This window comes from Ranitomeya variabilis, chromosome 5 (assembly GCF_051348905.1).
Source record: "Ranitomeya variabilis isolate aRanVar5 chromosome 5, aRanVar5.hap1, whole genome shotgun sequence".
NCBI lineage: Eukaryota > Metazoa > Chordata > Amphibia > Anura > Dendrobatidae > Ranitomeya > Ranitomeya variabilis.
In genome coordinates, this window is record NC_135236.1 from 412811715 (window position 1) to 412830563 (window position 18849).

Genomic DNA, 18849 nt, shown 5'->3' on the forward strand with positions numbered 1-18849 from the left:
CCGATGCGTTAGAATCGGGCCACCATCTAGTGTATATATAATATTCATTATGTGAAATAGGTGGCACAATCCTGCTGACAGGTTCCCTTTAAACTGAGTAGCTAAAGTTTTGCTCCTATTTGACTTCAGAGCTTTAAAATATGAATAGCCAAACACATTGTGAACTGCTTCAAGTGTTTTAGGTCACATCTGATTTAAGGGGTTTAAAGTAGTAAATCTTTTTATATCACTTTATTACAACTGCAGTTTGTCAAGAGTCAAAAGTAATGAAGTACTGTTAACACATCCAGGAGAGCAAAAATGATTAGACAAGATTTGACTACATAAAATTTATTGTTTCCTTTTATAAAAAGTTTATAGATTCAGCTCCTATAAATGTTGACATTCCAAGAAGCAATGCATTCCATATTGAGACGCCATCTCTGAAATTAATTATAAATACTGATGTGGATTGCATTTCTGGCTTATTTCCATTGTAAGCGTTTTCATGTCATCCGAATTAAGACTGCAATGTGCAAACCAATACATTGAAAATTAGGGTATATGTACGCACAGTTTTTTTTGTAGCAGAAAATTCCCAAATCTTTCTCAAAATTCCTCAAAGACTAGGAGTTCCTGCTCATAATCCACTCAAAAAAACTCAGCAAATAGACTGTGTACACATCCCCTTATATATATTTGTCATGAATATCTACAAAGTTCACTATTTTTGCTTTATTCCTCCACAATATACATCAGGAGATGACAACTTAAAAAGACTAACGCCTTAGCAATTAAAAAAAAAAAAAAAAAGGTACATAAAGATCTCCTGACTTTTTATTATTATATTTATACAGTCCTGGTTTTGGAATTCCAAAATGAAAATATTACATTTAATTTATCAGGCTCAATTCACACTTGCTTTTTTGTTTAATAAAAAAAAAAAGAAAAACACAAAAAAAAAACACAACCCACAAAAGATTAGTGAACGGATTTCAGGGTGGTGAAATCTTAAAGGGAATCTGAGCAGGTCATTGCCAACTCATCTGAAAGCAGCGTGATGTAGGCAAACAGATGCCGAATCCAATGATGTATCACTTAGATTACTGGGTGCAGCCAGTCTTACACAGGGTTTTTAGATTTAACATTACAGCAGAGCTGAGAAAGCTAACCCTGCCCACATCAGGCTCTACACAATGGCTATAGCCAATGAGGTGCTTATAACAGGAAGGGGCTTCCACCAGAAGGCACAAGCTACTGTGTCCCAGCAATGATAGCTCCTGGTGCTAAATCATCATGGCAAGCAAACAAAACTATGGAGCCTGATAAGAGGCTGACATTTTGTGCTTTAACGCTGTCTTTAGATTGCATAGCAAAAACCTACTGACAGATTCATTTTAATGCAGGAAAGAATGTATCAGTTTTTATCAAAAGAGGTCAGCAGCTCCATTACTCTTATGTGCTTAAATAGTTATTCCCATCTTAGATGTATAAAACTACAACATGATTATATAACAACTTTGTAATTCATCTATTAAAATTTGGCCCAGTTCGCCTGCTTGCGCTTCTTGTATTTTAATGGTTTACAGCTACTGTCAAGGAGATCAGCTGCCGCTGTTGTCTAGCTCGTCCACTTGCAGGACTCACAGATCATTCTGGATCCTAGCCAGTCTCAATGCCACGGCTCTTCTAATGCTGTAGAGGTAGAGCTGCCTCATACCACAGAAGTGCGCAGAGTTCAGACTAGCAGTGCAACAATGCCACCGGACCGAACCATCAATCAACCAGGAGCACCCACCAGCCGCTTCCACCATCCCAGGGAGTCCGAAGTCTAAGGGGAGGTCAATATATGAAAAAAAGAAAAGAAAATTGATGTTTATTTGATACCAGTTTATAAAAAAACTGGATAAAAAACCAAGTGCCAACACAAGCATATTTTAAATGGAACAATGTTCCAAAATAATAATAAAAAAAAGTTCCCCCACTGGAGCTCGTTTCCACCATGTAAGAGAAGTGGGTAAGAGATATGATGTGTCTGTAGCTCCTATGGTTGAATTAACTTTTATATGATAGGAAGCAGCTTCTGTATAGGACACCAGTTTATAGGCATGTACAAAATTAGCAATCTACATAAATTAGTAACTGGAGTTCCTGAGTACGATGTCAGATGCATGAGAATTCCAGTATTTTCCTCAGGGCTTTGCTCTTTGAAAAAAAATCTGGAAAGAAAAAAAAAAAAAAATGAGCCAAAATCAATCACACATTATAGTCCTCAGACGTAGCAAGTATATTAAAGGATAAAACATACCTTTAGATAATTCTTAAATACTTTAGCATCAGGTTGCTGAAGTGCTTGACAAAATTCCTGAGAAAAACAAAGAACAACAAAACAAATGAAATATACATTGAGAAAAATCTTGTACTTAGGAATTTGTACCATCTTAGTGCGCTCTCAGGTGAAATTGGAAGCGAACTACGGTAGGGATAATTGTCAGTGTCTGTGGAAAGTATTATATCTATATAACACTTATGGCATACCCTAAGGGGACTATTGAACACAGTAAAAAGTGAAGGGAATACAAAATAAAAAAAAAAATATATATATATATATATATACACATACACACACATTTGGTATCGCTGCGTTCATAAATGTCCGATCTATTAAAATATAATTTAAACTAATCTGATCAGTAAAAGATGACATTTTTTGGTCACCACAACATTGCAAAATAAGAGGCGATCAAAACATCTTATCTATTCCAAAATTCTATCTGTAAAAAATATCAGATCAATTTGGAAAAAAAAAAAAAAAAAAGCCCTCACCCAAATCCAGATCCAAAAAAACTGGAAAAGCAAGGAGTCTTGAAAAAATGGTGACAAACGCAAAAAAACCTTTATTTAACCCCTTTTTGCCAGCTGACAATAGTACGTCAGCTGGCAGTATCCCCAGCTTTGAGGAGGGCTCCGGCGGTGAGCTCACCTCAAAGCCGCGACATGTCAGCTGTTTTCAACAGCTGACATGTGCCCGCAATGGGCGAGAGCAGAATCACGATCCACCCGCGCCCATTAACTAGTTAAATGCCGCTGTCAAACAAACAGCGGCGTTTAACAAGCGCTGCCGGCCACGCAGCTGGAAGTACGTGCACTGCTGACCCCCGTCACATGATCGGGGGTCATCTGTGTGTTGCCATCACAACCAGAGGTCTCGAGACCTCTATGGTTGTTGATAGATTGCTATGAGCGCCACCCTGTGGTCAGCGCTCATAGCAATGCAGCAATTCTACTGCATAGAGGTGATCTGAGCATCACCTATGTAGCAGAGCCGATCGAATCAAATCACCCCCCTTTCGCCTCGATCAAAATAATAAAAAAAAACCCTACACATATTTGGTATCGCCGCGTTCAGAATCGCCCGATCTATCAATTAAAAAAAAAAAGAAAAAAGGATTAACCTGATCGTTAAACGGCGTAGCGAGAAAAAAAATCAAAATGCCAAAATTACGTTTTTTTGGTGGCCACGACATTTTTAAAATGCAATAACGGGCGATCAAAAGAACGCACCTGCACAAAAGTGGTATAATTAAAAACGTCAGCTCGGACGCAAAAAAAAATAAGCCCTCACGCAACCCGAAAAATGGACATGCTACTCATATTGGGAAACTGCGCAATTTTTTTTTGTTGGTGTCTATGAACTCGTACTGACCTGGAGAATCATAATGGCAGGTCAGTTTTAGCATTTAGTGAACCTAGCAAGAAAGCCAAACAAAAAACGAGTGTGGGATTGTACTTTTTTTTGCAATTTCATCGCACTTGGAATTTTTTTCCCATTTTCTGATACACGACATGGAAAAACCAATGGTGTCGTTCAAAAGTAAAACTCGTCCTGCAAAAAATAACCCCTCAAATGGCTATATTGACAGAAAAATAAAAAAGTTATGGCTCTGGGAAGAAGGGGAGAGAAAAACGAGAAAAACTCTGGGGGTTAAGGGGTGAAAAAAAATTCAGAAATTTTGGACGAAAAAAAAACAACTTACACATATTTGGTACCTGCATACTTTTAATGACTTGGAGAATCATATCGCCAGGTCAGTTTTACCATATAGTGAACTTAGTAAAAAAAAAATATATATATAATAACAAAAAATGATAAAAAAGTTATGGCTGTTGGAAGAAGGGGAGGAAAAAACTAAAATTGGAAAATTGCTTCGGGATGAAGGGGTTAATGGGGCTAAGTGGTTCTCTGGTCACAAGTCAGTGATGTCAAGCTTAAACAGCTAGGCACTGCAGAATGCCACCTACTCAATGCAGTATAAAACAATGAGCATTATTGCCGCTAACAAAGTGTGCAGTACCGCTGTCCGATAGCTGTTCTGCTGTATCTTACAGAGGCCGCTACAAAATGAATAGGGCTGCGCAGTGCAGCTCAGCTCAATGCATGTACATGTGACTGCCACCAGAGCTTATAACAGCTGATTGGTGAACACCTCATCTGATATCATTGAGAACCTACTAATACCTAGGAACTGGACAATCCTTTTAAGACATTACATGGTATTACGAAGGTCCCAACCCTCTTCTTTATCGGATATATAAATATATGTGTGACCAAGTAGAATCATGTATTGATTAGGGTTGAGCGACCTTAACTTTTATAGGATCGGGTCAGGTTTCACGAAACCCGACTTTCTCAAAAGTCGGGTCGTGGGAAATCGGCCGATCCTATAAAAAAGTCGGGGTCGGCCGAAACACGAAACCCAATGCACTGCAATGGGATACTATGGTTCCCAGGGTCTGAAGGAGAGGAAACTCTCCTTCAGGCCCTGGGATCCATATTTAAGTGTAAAATAAAGAATTAAAATAAAAAATATTGATATACTCACCTGTCCGGCGGCCCCTGCAACTTACCGAGGGAACCGGCGGCCTGCTTTGGTTAACATGAGCGCGTCAAGGGCCTTCCGTGAATTCTAAATTCTAGGAATTTAGGACCTGAGAATGACGTCCGCGGCTTGTGATTGGTCGCATGGCGGTCACATGGGCCGTCGCGACCAATCACAAAGCCGTGACGTCATCTTAAGGTCCTTCACGCGCTGATTCTTAGGAAGGAAGGCTGCCGGAAAGAAGCAGGGCACGTCCGAGGGTGAGTATATTCCTATTAGGTATATACTCACCCTTGGCTTCTTTCCGGCAGCCTACCTTCCTAAGAATCAGCGCGTGAAGGACCTTAAGATGACGTCACGGCTTTGTGATTGGTCGCGACGGCCCATGTGACCGCCACGCAACAAATCACAAGCCGTGACGTCACCGCAGGCCATTCACGCGCTGATTCTTAGGAAGGAAGGCTGCCGGTTAGTACCAGGGCGCGTCAGAGGGTGAGTATATTAATATTTTTTATTTTGATTCTTTATTTTACACTTAAATATGGATTCCGATACCGATTCCCGATATCGCAAACATATCGGAACTCGGTATCGGAATTCCGATCCCAGATTCAGAAGATCGCCGACCTCATGGCCGACCCCACACAGGGGTCGGGTCGGGTTTCATGAAACCCGACTTTGCCAAAAGTCGGCGACTTCTGAAAATGGCCGACCCGTTTCGCTCAACCCTAGTACTGATATAAAATGTAAAGTATATTGAAAATGTGTCAACTTCATAAAGGTTGTCCAGGAAAAAAGAAAAGTTCCCCAGGGGCACTCGCTGAATTAAAACATTTACTGCCAAATATGGTTCAATAGAAAAACTTATAGAATTCACTAATATAAATATGGCATATTCACCACATATAAAATGTCCATTCAAGATTTCTCAGCCTCCATAAACTTCCTGCATCTAAAGAGGTAGTAAGATGCTCAAGAAGGTTGAGAAAAGGGTTGTGCCTATAGTAGCTTCTGCGTGATACTACCACTACGTCTGAAAGCAGAAAATTCATGGAATGTATTTCATATTTATTGAATATGCCAGATTTATGATGGTGGAATCTAATGTTTTTGTAATTAAACATTTAGCATGTTTTAAAAAAAGTAAACAGTAAAAAAAGGAGATTTTTGTTTACTTACCGTAAAATCTTTTTCTCCGAGCCAATCATTGGGGGACACAGACCGTGGGTGTTATGCTGCTTGCCACTAGGAGGACACTAAGTGATACAAAGAAAGTTAGCTCCTCCCCTGCAGTATACACCCTCCTGCTGGCCCTCAGCTAACCAGTTCGGTGCAAAAAAGCAGTAGGAGATCAGTAACAACATATTAGCTTACAGTATGTCATATTATATATGAGAGTATAGCATATCGGATTGTAAAAAACAAGCATAAGCCAATACCAGGGTGGGAGCTGTGTCCCCCAATGATTGGCTCGGAGAAAAAGATTTTACGGTAAGTAAACAAAAATCTCCTTTTCTCCTACGCCTCATTGGGGGACACAGACCGTGGGACGGACCAAAGCAGTCCCTGGGTGGGGACAACGTCAGATCAGGCTCTGTGTAACTGCTACTTACAAGTGCGCCACCGCGGCCTGCAGAGTCCGCCTGCCCAGAGTCACATCTGTGGAAGTCTGGGAATTATAATGCTTCAAGAATGCATGCGGACTGGACGAATCCGCAAGCTTGCAGGCGTGTCTTGTTGACGCCTGGTGCCTGGAACCAAGGATAGACAGGGAGATGGGCTGTCTTCTAACACGGAAGGACTCCTGGATGGTGAAAGAATACACCAGGCTAAATGGCCGATGGAAACGGCCAAACCCTTCCTGTAAAAGTCAGGAAGCCTTCCTCTTACCGTTAGGAAACCCAAGATACAGTGTCCAACCTTCGGAAGGACGCCGTCCTCAAGACATACCTACTCAGAGCACTAGCTTTGTCCGGAATATGGGGACCTCATTCCATCTTGTGGAGTGGTGCCAAAAAAGATGAGGGAAGAACTATGCCCTCATGACAGTAGTAATACAATACCACCTTGGAAACTAGGGACAGGGAAGGCTTGAGGACAACCTTGCCTTGAAGGAAATAAGAGAAAAAAGTCTGAAAAGACCCGTTAGCACCGAAGACTCGTCAGGATGAGGATACCGCCGAGAAAAAGGGGGCAACCTTCCCTAATAGAATAGATCCCAATGATCTAACGGTATGCAATAGGGAAGAACTACATGTGAAAACATCCTGCGAGGTGGTCCCTACTTGCAGTTTTGTTGCAGAAAGACGAACTGCAAGCGAACTGACGTGGTCAATGCGGATTTCCGAGGATCACTGGGGCCCTTTCTGTTTCCGAAAAGCTTTCGGAAGTGGAAACTGGTACCACGGAATAACCGGAGCATGCAGTGCGAAGGCTCCTGGATCTCGAGGCCGAACAACAAACTCCAGTACACAGGCGATCAGTCAGGACGCCATCCGAACCACAACTGTAGAGCTCCAGTGAAGGCGGGTCTGATGGAATACTTCCGGTGAAGTTCCCACTCACTTGAGGTGAAACCCTGACGGCTAAATATGTTCGCAGCCCAGAGGTCTACTTCTGGGATATGTACTGCCAAGATCACCGAGTGATAGATCTCGGCCCATGTGAGTTACTTTGGCCATGGTGCTTGAACGTGGGTACTCGCTAGATGATTGACGTATGACACAGCCGTGGCGTTGTCCAATTGAATTCGGATGGGTTGACCCGCCATAAGGAGAGGACCTATTATAGGACTACCCTTGAGATCTCCAGAGCAATGATCGGGAGAAGAGAACTGGCATTGGAAGTTACTAGTAACCATGGAACCGGGAGAAAAAACTCCGGATGAAGAAGGAGCTCAGACTATCGTCTGAAAGGCTGCTTGACTTGCCGAAAACTAACGGAGCGAAGGAAAATGCTTCCATTGTTGTCTCCGTTTTATTTATTTATTTATTTATTTATTTATTTTTTTTTTGGAACCCTCCCAGCAAATCAAATGAAATGAGGGGATGAGTGAGCAAGAGCGCGAGCTCCCTGTTGAAAAACCATGACCTTGTCTGGGGGGAGATTTACCACCCTTCTGGAAGAATACTGGATCATCCTCAAAAAGGATATCTGCTGGGCTGGAAATGAGGAGTTGTCTAAGTCTAGCCACCAGCCCAGGTGAGAGGGTATCGCAAGTGATATAGACGACCTAGCGTAGTCCTGCAAGGGCGGTTAAACAGTCGGCCAAACAGGGCAGGACGACCACGCCTCTAGGTGCAAGATGACAGCCGCCATAACCCTTGCGAACACCCTGGATGCGGTCCAAAGAACAAGGTCGTGACTTAAATGCTGTTCACGAATGGAAAAGCAAAGGAATTTTTGAAGAGGTTAGACATCCCGAATGTCGATGGATGCCAGAAACTGCACCCTTTTTTGTTGAAGTAGTGGCTGAGCGGATGAGACTCCCTTCGAAGAAGAAAAAGAACCTTGTGAAAAGATTGTTAGAAGTTTGAGGTCCGGGATCGGTCCTACTTCTCGTTCCCCTTTTTAGGAACCAATGTCAAGGTGAAAATGTATTTTCTTATATACCTTTTATACTTTTATAAATCTTTATACACTTTTTGTACTGTTATACTTTTATACTGTGAAACAATAAGTTTTTCCTATCTGCTAGCTAATGCAAATGTAATTGTATCTAAAGATGGCTGCCAGTGTTCATTGTTTATTTCAGTTTAGAATGTGAAGAGTTAAGTTTATTTCTCTTGAAAAAGATAACTCAGGAATGTGAAGAAAAGGAGGATCCACCAGAAGATGTCAGAACAAATCAGAAAGACTGGATGCTAGTTTAAACCCCGCCTAATGCACGCCTTCCCCTAACACTCAATATAGTGTTTTGTATTTTAGAATAAAGCCAGTTGGTGCCATCGCTGCAGACATGTGTGAATGCACGGGGCATTAACTAAGTTTGAACCAGCTACCTGTCTGATTTATTCTTATCCGGTACCAGATGCCCTGCACACATATTAATTTGGAATGACTGGTGAATGAGGATTAATTGTCGTTATTACGGCCCCGACAATTTTGGCGCGACCAACGGGGGGCGTGGCCAGCGATCCGAGGCCCCCTGGACCCATGCCTGGATGTCTGTGGATGATACCCGTAGTGGCTGACCTCGAGTACTGATCACCCTCTGCACGCGGTAAGTGGCGATCATATACACTGTATATGTCACACTTGCTAGTGTCTCAGCCGTTATTGGTTTGTCTGTAGTCTCCTTGGGTCCGGGAGGTGAATGATCGAGTGGTGAGATCAAACGTGATCCTGTGCCACGCTCTGAACCAACTGAGAGACGTCGCATCCTGTGCGACCTCTGTACACCACACCTCCCTCACCGGTCATTGTACTCCGTTCAACCATCCTACCCGTGACTATTGTCCAGTAGTGAAGTGGAGTGAAAGATTGAGCCACTTGTAGAGTGTGGGGCAGCTTAGAGAAAGGGATAGGAGACGCAGCCTCTGTGATATTGTGCTGACAGGTAAATAAGGCGTTCCGTGAGGGGACCACCTGTCCAGGCAGGTAAATAAGGCGTTCCGTGAGGGGACCACCTGTTTATTAGGTAACTTAAGACGTTCCGTGAGGGGACCACCTATATTTTTGTGGAGGGGTCTCATTAGGAGGCTGCCTCCCGACTGTTTGGGATATCGTGGCAGGATAGTCTGTAATCACTGTGTTCAGGTTAGGGACAGGAAATATTGAGCGCGAGGCTCTTTTCCTAGTACGTCGAACGTGAGGCTCCGTACTGTGGAACTCAGCGTTGACGATCGCTGCCAGTGGTTTACTGCAGAAAACCATAGTATCCTGGGAGCCAAGCTGCGTATCTTAAAGTAGAAGTCTGTGCCCCACAAGTTAGATGAGGATGTCGTGGAAGTCAAGACAATGGTCACGGGAGGGCAAGAGACAGTCAAGAAGCTTATCTGCGAGTTGCGCGAAGCTTAAAGAACAAAGGATGAAAATAGGTTGAGAGGGAGGATCAGATAATGTAGAGCCCGTGTTTGGTTATAAAATGCCTGTGAACTGTGATTTTACAGATTGTAAAATGGCCGCCGTGCCACTGATGATGAAAATGTAGTTTCAGCCACCGCCCTGTAATGGCGGCGGAAAGAGATCTCCAGAAGCGTAGGTGTGTCCTGTTTGTGTTGTGCAGAATCCAACCTGGGTGGAGACCTGCCTTGTGTGTGTGTACGGACCGTCCTTGGGGCTCCGCCCAGACCACGGAGGATTATAGGAAAGTTTTGTTGAAATTAAGTCTGAAAACTGCTGCCGTTTGTGACTGTAGAAGATACGGAGCTGTGTGTCAGTGTTGTGTAGTATGGGGGAGGGGCAGCAGCAGACCGCTGCGAGATTTCTTTGTCAGTTTTCCTCTCTTTTCTACTTATCTACGCTACAAGCCGGAGAGAGGGGGGGCAAGGTGCTGGGTTTCGTTTCTCCCTCTTGCGCTGTGGATTGCAGTGAAGGTTCTTATCTCCCTGTGTACTAGATGGGAGGGGCTGAGTGAATCCCTGCGCAACTTGCTTGCAATTTTTCCCCTCGGCGCTGCGGGCTACAGAAAGGGGGGCTATGTATTGCATTCCAAAGTTTTCTCTGTCCTTGGTTTAGTAAAGACAAGGGGTTAAATCACTAGCCCCCACCTTTGCAGCTGCGAGATCAGTGTTTCTTGTCTCCATGGGCAAACACCACTGCCCCCTCCTATTGTACATGCAAGTCCAGCTTCACATTCCAATACGCCTTTAACCCCGTATGGGAATTTCATTATCTCCTCAGCCCCGACATGCCAATTCTCAGATCAAGAGCTTGTTTTAATTAGAGTAGATGACAGACCCAATGAATATACTCTTATAAAACCTATCCCTGTGGGACCTTTCCCTGAAGTTACTGCTCAGTTCGTAATCTCTTCTATATGTTCGGTAAATTTACTGGGGGCAGATTTATTATCACAGTTCCGCTCCAGGATATAATTCCAAGATGATGGTCAGATGGTCCTTGCGTTATATAACTCCTATGCAGATGAATATAATGAGATGTGTATCCTACTTGCCCTTCCTACGGTTATGATGGTCCTGATAGACCCAGATTCTCCCCCAATAATGCCTGTAGAACCAGTAAAAGTGTTTCTCAAACCTGGTGCCCCTTTTTCTAAAGTCCATCAATATCCTTGGAAATATGATCAGGAGCAGTGTCTCAAGGGGCAAATACAAATGTTATTCGATAATGGTGCCCTGATACCCTGTGTTTCCCCATGTAACACACCCGTGTTTCCCATTAAGAAACGAAAGGGGGGGCCAGTTATAGCCCAAGAGTGCCAGGCCTGCCTTGCCGCTCATGGCCCCTTGCATCCAGGAGATGCTAAGACTACCCAGGGAGGGAATCTGCCCTGTGATATAGTGTTACACATTGCAGGCCCCGTATATGATTACAAGACACCCGAGCACTGCCGTACAGTATTGCAGACTGCCTTGCAGACAGAGCTCACCTATGCAGGACATGTTACAGGTTTGCTGATTCAGCTTCATGGAGACAAATAGAGATCTGTTGCTTATTACAGCGGCCGCCTGGATAGGGTGGCAAGAGGAAGTCCCTCCTGTATTTGGACCGTGTTGTCTGTCCAGCTGTTGCTACACAAGTCTTCAGAGATTGTTTTGGATCACCCACTGATGGTCCACACCCCACACGATGTACATAGTATCCTTAACCAAGTACAACCTAGCCACATGTCCATGGCTGGACAGCTGCGTTTTCAGTGTGTTATTCTCATGCCTACTAATGTGACTTTGAAAAGGTGCACTGTCCTGAACCCCGCTACTCTTCTCCTAGTTCCCCTGGATCCAAAGGGGGGAGGAGTAGGTGACATGAAGGTGACATGAGCAGGGACACTCTTTTTCTTTCTAGAATGGATCCAGAGGAACAAGATTAGGTTTCCAAACCACATGATTGTCTAGAATTGATGTCTCAGGAAACGGCTGGTTTCTAGTGTGCCTATTCTAATGCTGATTTTGAGCTTTTTGTAGATGGATCCCGTCACCAAGATGACTAAGGACGCTTCTGTACCAGATATGCTGTGGTCTCAGAACATGAGGTAATCAAGGCAGAGTTAATGCCAGCTCATATGTCTGCACAAGAAGCGTGCAAACTAGCAGAAGGTAAGACTGTAAATATCTACACTGATTCCAGGTATGCTTTTGGCATTACACACGATTATGGGCCTATCTGGAGAGACAGGGCTTTCCTGACAGCAAATGGCCACCCCTCTAAACGTGCTGAGGCAGTCCAGCAACTTATGAATGCACTACAGTTTCCCACCCAATCAGGCATCATAAAGGTAAAGGCACATACCAAAGGCACTGATGGACGGACAAAGGGTAAGCACTGGCAGACCAGGCTGCCAAGAAAGCAGCAAGCACTCCTGTAGCCTCTCAAGTACATCACCTAGACACCCCACCATCTCCACTTGTGTTGAAAGACATCTTAGCCCGGTTACAAGAACAGGCAAGTAAGGAGGAGAAAAATAGGTGGCAAAGGATAGGGGCTTGCTCTGATACCGTTACCGGACTATGGGGGAGGGGTGAAAAGGTCTGCCTACCACAGGTACTGTACCCAATGATGGCACAGGTTCTGCACGGGAATGTGCACCACTCGAAGACGGCCATGTGTGACACCCTACAGAAACAATGGATTACCCCCGGGTTTTCCACCTGCGCAGAAAGGCAGGTACAGAGCTGCATGATATGTGCCACACATAATCAGAGTAGGACAGTGAAAACCCCATCCAAACACACTCCCCGGCCCCTTTAACCAATTCCAGAGACTGCAGAATGATTAAATTCAGTTACCCAGGGTAGGGACGTATGAGTATGTGTTGGTCTGCATTGATTTATTTTCAGGTTGGCCAGAAGCCTACCCAGTTGCCAAAGCTACGGCTAAGACAACGGCGAAGAAACTGATGGCTGAGATCATAAGCAGGTATGGAGTTCCTGAAGTCATTGAAAGCGATCGGAGTTCCCATTTTACTGGAGAGATCATGTCAGAGGTAATGGCAGCACTGGGGGTAAGTCAAGCATTGCATACTCCATACCATCCGCAGAGCAGTGGAAGAGTGGAGAGACTAAATGGAATTTTTAAGCTTAAAATCCAAAAGGCAATGGCAGAGACTGGTAAACTACGGACAGAATGCCTTCCTCTAGCTTTGTTTTCAGTAAGACATACCCCAAACAGGAAGACAGGGCTGTCACCGTATGAGGTTCTGTTTGGCAGGAGCCCCAATCTTGAATGTTTCTTTCCACAACAGTTGCAGCTCAAGTACCAGGACTTGACTAGCTATGTGCAGGCCTCACATGGACACCTTGCCAAAGTGCATTTAACTGTCTTCAGTTCTCTTCCAGACCCAGACAAGGTTCCTGGACACCATCCCTTTGTGCCAGGAGACCTGGTGTATGTGAAAAAGTTTGTGCGCAGAGATTGTCTCCAGCCGAGATTTGAAGGACTTCACACGGTGATCCTGGTCACCCCCACTGCAGTAAAACTTGAAGGAAAGAGCACCTGTATTCACGCTTCACACTGTAAAAGAGACCGAACCAGTGTTTAGTCACGGAAGTGACTGAAGGGAAATGTTGCTGTTTTTGACCTTGGGACTGGGGGCCATCCTCGCCCCTACCTTTTTGGTCCCTATTGTAAATAAGAATTCTGGCCCCACTATTCTCTGGGTAAACCTGACAGCCCCGGTGAATATCTGGCGATTTGATTTCTGTGATGTAGTCAAGTGTCCCGAGACTGAACGGGTGGTAGAGGGAATCATCCAGTTTTATATGTGTTACCAGAAATGACAACAATAATTGTTATTATTAGACAGATGCTGCTCGGAATACGGGAGACGATTGGGGATATAAACCTAGCGAAGCCATGTTCCCAAGGATGGGACGGGTAGGAGTCTTCGTGAGAGAATGCATCTAACAGCCCTTCTGCAACCACTTAGGGGCTGTAAATGGGGTAAAAGTTGTCACCCCCTCCTCCTAAATCTTGAAAGCCCCCAATCTGCTGACCTGCAGACATTCATATTGGGAAGGAATTATAATTATGTATTTAGTAGTGGATACCATGGGAATTTAGGCCCAGGTGAGCGTTTGCAAAATGTAGTTAATGAAGTGATCCCCATTCCAGGTCTCAGTTGGCAAGAGGTTTTCTCCATAGAAACACAAACAGCCCCAAGGAAAAACCTATGGTTAGAATGGGTGAGATACAATGTAAGAGTCCAGAATATCTCTGTAGGATGTATTGCTTGTTCTGCTGCGAATACACACCTATACACACATGCATTGCTTTTTCCTGATGACAACACTACTGCCTGTGTCATGAATCTGTTGAAAGGTTTGAAGTCCACTGATTGTCCAGATTACGTCCCACTGATTCATAAGAAACCCAAACTAAAGGTCCCAGGAGAAGTAATCGTATTAGCTGACAATTACACCTGCTATAATTCCCACGACACCACAGGTACACCAGTAGGGATCTTCGAGACAGGTTTCTGCAAAGGGAGCAGTTCTCTAGATACTGATTTGTTAACCAAACATACAGAATATATGTACGACATTTATTGGTTATGTGGGGATGGTAAGCACCGTCCTAGGTTGCCTAATGCCTGGATAGGCCAATGCACCCCTGTTAAACTAGCCATGCAGTTCAAGATTTTACTTTGAGATCCAAAGATACCTGATGAACCTACCAGAAAGAGGAGAAGCCTTGATCAGCTCCACATGAGTTATGAAGAAGATCCAATAACATATATATTGATGCTATTGGGGTGCCAAGGGGGGTGCCTGACCAGTTTGAAGCCCAGAACCAGATTTATGCCGGCATTGCTTCTATAATCCCACAGGTGCAGATTAATAAAAATGTTGAATGGATCAATTACATATATATTACAGTGAACAAAGATTTGTCAATTTTAGCCAAGATGCCTTTCAGGGTATAGTTGAGGATTTGGGCCCTAGCACTTGTATGACCCGTGCTGCAACCCGACCTAAGAGAATTACACTGAATCCTGTCCAGACAAGATCACATGCAGTGATATAAGAAGCTGACACAGGATTGTGGTTGGCGGATAGTGGGGACATTAACTTTTGGGAGTAGGCTGACAGTAATCCTTTGGGAAGGAGCTGTAGACCAGCATGTCATGTCACCCCCACCACCAGAGAACCGACCACATCAGGTAGGGTAAGACAGATACAGGAGTATTATCCCTGGAGGCCCTCTGACTAGCTAGCTACGCAAAAAACATTTGGCTGACCCTGGGAACCAACCTTTCTCATTCTACAGACAAATAATGACCATATGATGGACGTATTAAGTGCACCTAGGCAGGCCTAGGTAGTTAGTGAGCACAAAAACAGGTGACGTGCTAGGACACAAATTAAGATCTTTTTGCAGATGTGACAAAAGGAGAGAATGTAGAGCTATACTTTGGACGGTTACAGCTGAAATGGGAAGACATGGAATACAGTCCCATAAACCCACTTGATGTCAGAGTATTGGTAAATACATTCATTGACGGTATGACCAAAGACATACGAGACGAAATATACACAGCCAGACCTGAATGGCGAAATGTAGATCCAAAAGACCTCAAGGTTTCTAAAGAAGTTGAACAAATTAGGACAATAAGACGACGTGTCATGTATGCTGGAATAGACACATCTTTCTTCTCCAGTTGGTTAGGTGGGATCAAGGGATTCCTTCAATAAGTTTGTTTGGTACTAATTGCCCTCCTTATAGTTGAATCGATAATTTTCTGTTGTGTTATTCCCTTGTATAAAAAGATTATTGCCAAAGTAACTCCGACTGGCACCGTCCTCAATCAAGAAGTAGATCCACCAGAGTACAATGGTACTGATCCAGGGGAGATCCCTAAGTACATTCCCCTCAAGAGAGTAGACAAAACCCCCCATTCTCAGATGATGCCAAGAGATTTAGTTTAGGGACAGTGGGAGAACTCCATGTGAGGTTAGTGAAGGGTTCAGCTGCCTGGAGGCCTCTCGCTAGGGGAGAGTTTCTGAGGTGTCTGGATGAAGAAATCCACCTCCCCTTTTCCCATCACATGGACAGTCTCGAAGGATCTTTCTTTAAGGAAAAAACTTAGTGTTTAGGGGGGATTGTCAAGGTGAAAATGTATTTTCTTATATACCTTTTATACTTTTATAAATCTTTATACACTTTTTGTACTGTTATACTTTTATACTGTGAAACAATAAGTTTTTCCTATCTGCTAGCTAATGCAAATGTAATTGTATCTAAAGATGGCTGCCAGTGTTCATTGTTTATTTCAGTTTAGAATGTGAAGAGTTAAGTTTATTTCTCTTGAAAAAGATAACTCAGGAATGTGAAGAAAAGGAGGATCCACCAGAAGATGTCAGAACAAATCAGAAAGACTGGATGCTAGTTTAAACCCCGCCTAATGCACGCCTTCCCCTAACACTCAATATAGTGTTTTGTATTTTAGAATAAAGCCAGTTGGTGCCATCGCTGCAGACATGTGTGAATGCACGGGGCATTAACTAAGTTTGAACCAGCTACCTGTCTGATTTATTCTTATCCGGTACCAGATGCCCTGCACACATATTAATTTGGAATGACTGGTGAATGAGGATTAATTGTCGTTATTACGGCCCCGACACCAAGATCCCATAGATCTAGACTGTCCTGGACAACCCTTTCACTGTTGGTCGGGGCTGCGGGAACGTACGATTCTTCGTTAGTCTCCCGCTCAAAAATATGATTGACCAGTTGAACTGTCTTCAGGAAAGGGATACTGGTGTGAATCAAAATAGTTAAGGACTCCAAGCAGGAGACCGTTGCTCTAGCAATCCATGCGGCGGATAGGGAGGTTAAAGGGCTGGACCCGTAGCTGCCAAACGGAACAAACCAGATGTGCTATTTGACAGATCGTGGCATTTTTAATTGAGGACATATCGGGCAGGAATACTGGTAGGTAAACCACAGGAGATTGTACCCGGTTAATCTGCCGAGTGGCAGAATGCGCCGCTGCTTCCAGCAGGTCATTGCAGAGTTAAAAATTAGGAGCCTCGATCCACCATCCTCTTAACAAGGAAGTGGAGAGGGAACATTCGCCTACTTGCATCTTCTGTTAAATAGTGGTGATGCAGAGGGGGGTGCTCAGACGCCCGAAAAAAAGGGGTGCCTCTGTACATCCACAGAGTTCAGGTCTCCGGGTGGACAGGACAGGTTGTCTGGCGTTAGGCCTGGACCTTCGTGTGCCCATCTGTGGATGGTGTGGGGAAACCGGCGCCCTTTAAAGTGCCTGTTGCCCTTAAAAATCAGACCAGGCATAGCGTCCCACGTAGAGGCTTCTGTCCAGTGAATCGCCTATCCGGACTGGATGGCAAAAGCTCTACGAGGGAGTTTAGGCTGAGGAACTAGTTACACTGGGATAAACTGGGATCAGCGGCAGAGGGCTCCTCATTTATGACCAGTTTCGGTTTGGTCATAGTGCCCTCAAGACCAGGGAATACTGGTCGTGTGCCTTTAAGACCAGGGAATACTGGTCGTGTGCCTTTAAGACCAGGGAATAATGGTCGTGTGCCTTTAAGACCAGGGAATAATGGTCGTGTGCCTTGAAGACCAGGGAATACTGGTCGTGTGCCTTTAAGACCAGGGAATACTGGTCGTGTGCCTTTAGGACCAGGGAATGCTGGACGTGTGCGTTTAAAACCCGGGGATACTTACTGGTCCCGTGTCTTTAAAACCCGGGAATTCTGGTCACGCGCCTTTAAGACCAGGGAATACTGTTCACGCGCCTTTAAGACCAGGGAATACTAGTCACGTGCCTTTAAGACCAGGGGATACTGGTCACGTACCCTTAAGACCAGGGAATACTGGTCACGTGCCTTTAAGACCAGGGAATACTGGTCACGTGCCTTTAAGACCAGGGAATACTGGTCACGTGCCTTTAAGACCAGGGAATACTGGTCACGTGCCTTTAAGACCAGGGAATACTGGTCACGTGCCTTTAAGACCAGGGAATACTGGTCACGTGCCTTTAGACCAGGGAATACTGGTCACGAGCCTTTAAGACCAGGGAATACTGGTCACATGCCTTTAAGACCAGAGAATACTGGTCATGTCCTGCGGGTTTAGGTAAAATCTCGCAGCGAACGAGAAGCGCCAATTCAGGGGGCGCAGCCACAGGCATGACGTGGGCGGAGCCTCGAAACTTCCATGAATAGGCCCCAGCCGGGGCGTAAATTTCTGCAGCCGGCGTCAGTGTAGAAGTTAGGGGTGGTCACCCGTTGCTCGAGAAAATTGAGCACTTCCGCGTCAGAGCTAAGCGCCAGGAAAAAATGCTAAGCCGCCTTGAGGCGACACAGTGCGCTTCTGGTGTGCGGACTACACATCGGCCGAAGCCGGGAGCTAAATTTTTTAGCCGGCTGGAGCGTTACCTCAGGGAGGTGGCCACATGGAAGTCTGAGACTGCCTGTCAATATCCCGCTGCAGAAGCCCATTACTGGCAGGATCCACTTACCAACGGTGCGCGTCCCGGCATGGAGCCGCCGCGGATGTCAGTATTGCAGCGTGGACGGTGCAGGGATAGAGAGATAAACCTCAATCCATCATCCCCTTGTTAGGGAGGTGGAGAGGAACCGTCCGCCTCCTTGCGCCATCCGCTTTCACCGTGGTGGGATAGTGGGGGCTGCCCGGACCATGGAGGGGGGCTTCTGTATATCCACGAAGTTCAGCCCATCGGGACCATGAAGGCACCTTCGTCCCTGAAGGGGATTTCAACTGCGGCCTAGTCCGGCTGAAAAAACCGGGAACTAAATTTATGGAGCCTGCCGGTGGAGCGCGTCGGCGGGCCGCGCGCCGAATGATTGCCGCTGGTGTACCGGCCAGTGGCACCCCCAGG

At 44.9% G+C, this 18849-nt stretch overlaps 1 protein-coding gene and 1 long non-coding RNA gene across 3 annotated transcripts in view; one reads left to right on the forward strand and one right to left on the reverse strand.

The window, feature by feature from the left end:
- Nucleotides 1–314: 314 nt before the first annotated feature.
- The window catches only part of XPOT (exportin for tRNA), a 127396-nt gene continuing 108861 nt past the window's right edge, over nt 315–18849 (reverse strand). For both annotated transcript variants that reach the window (XM_077265181.1, XM_077265182.1), the window contains exons 24-25: nt 2288–2344; nt 315–2198 (exon numbers count right to left, since the gene is read on the reverse strand). In XM_077265181.1, the coding sequence (XP_077121296.1) occupies nt 2172–2198; nt 2288–2344 (84 nt within the window). In that variant the 3' untranslated portion in view covers nt 315–2171. The remainder of the gene's footprint in view (nt 2199–2287; nt 2345–18849) is intronic.
- LOC143776138 (uncharacterized) lies at nt 8447–10196 on the forward strand. The gene is made up of 2 exons (XR_013215775.1): nt 8447–9417; nt 9459–10196. It is a non-coding gene; the product is annotated as an uncharacterized LOC143776138 (long non-coding RNA).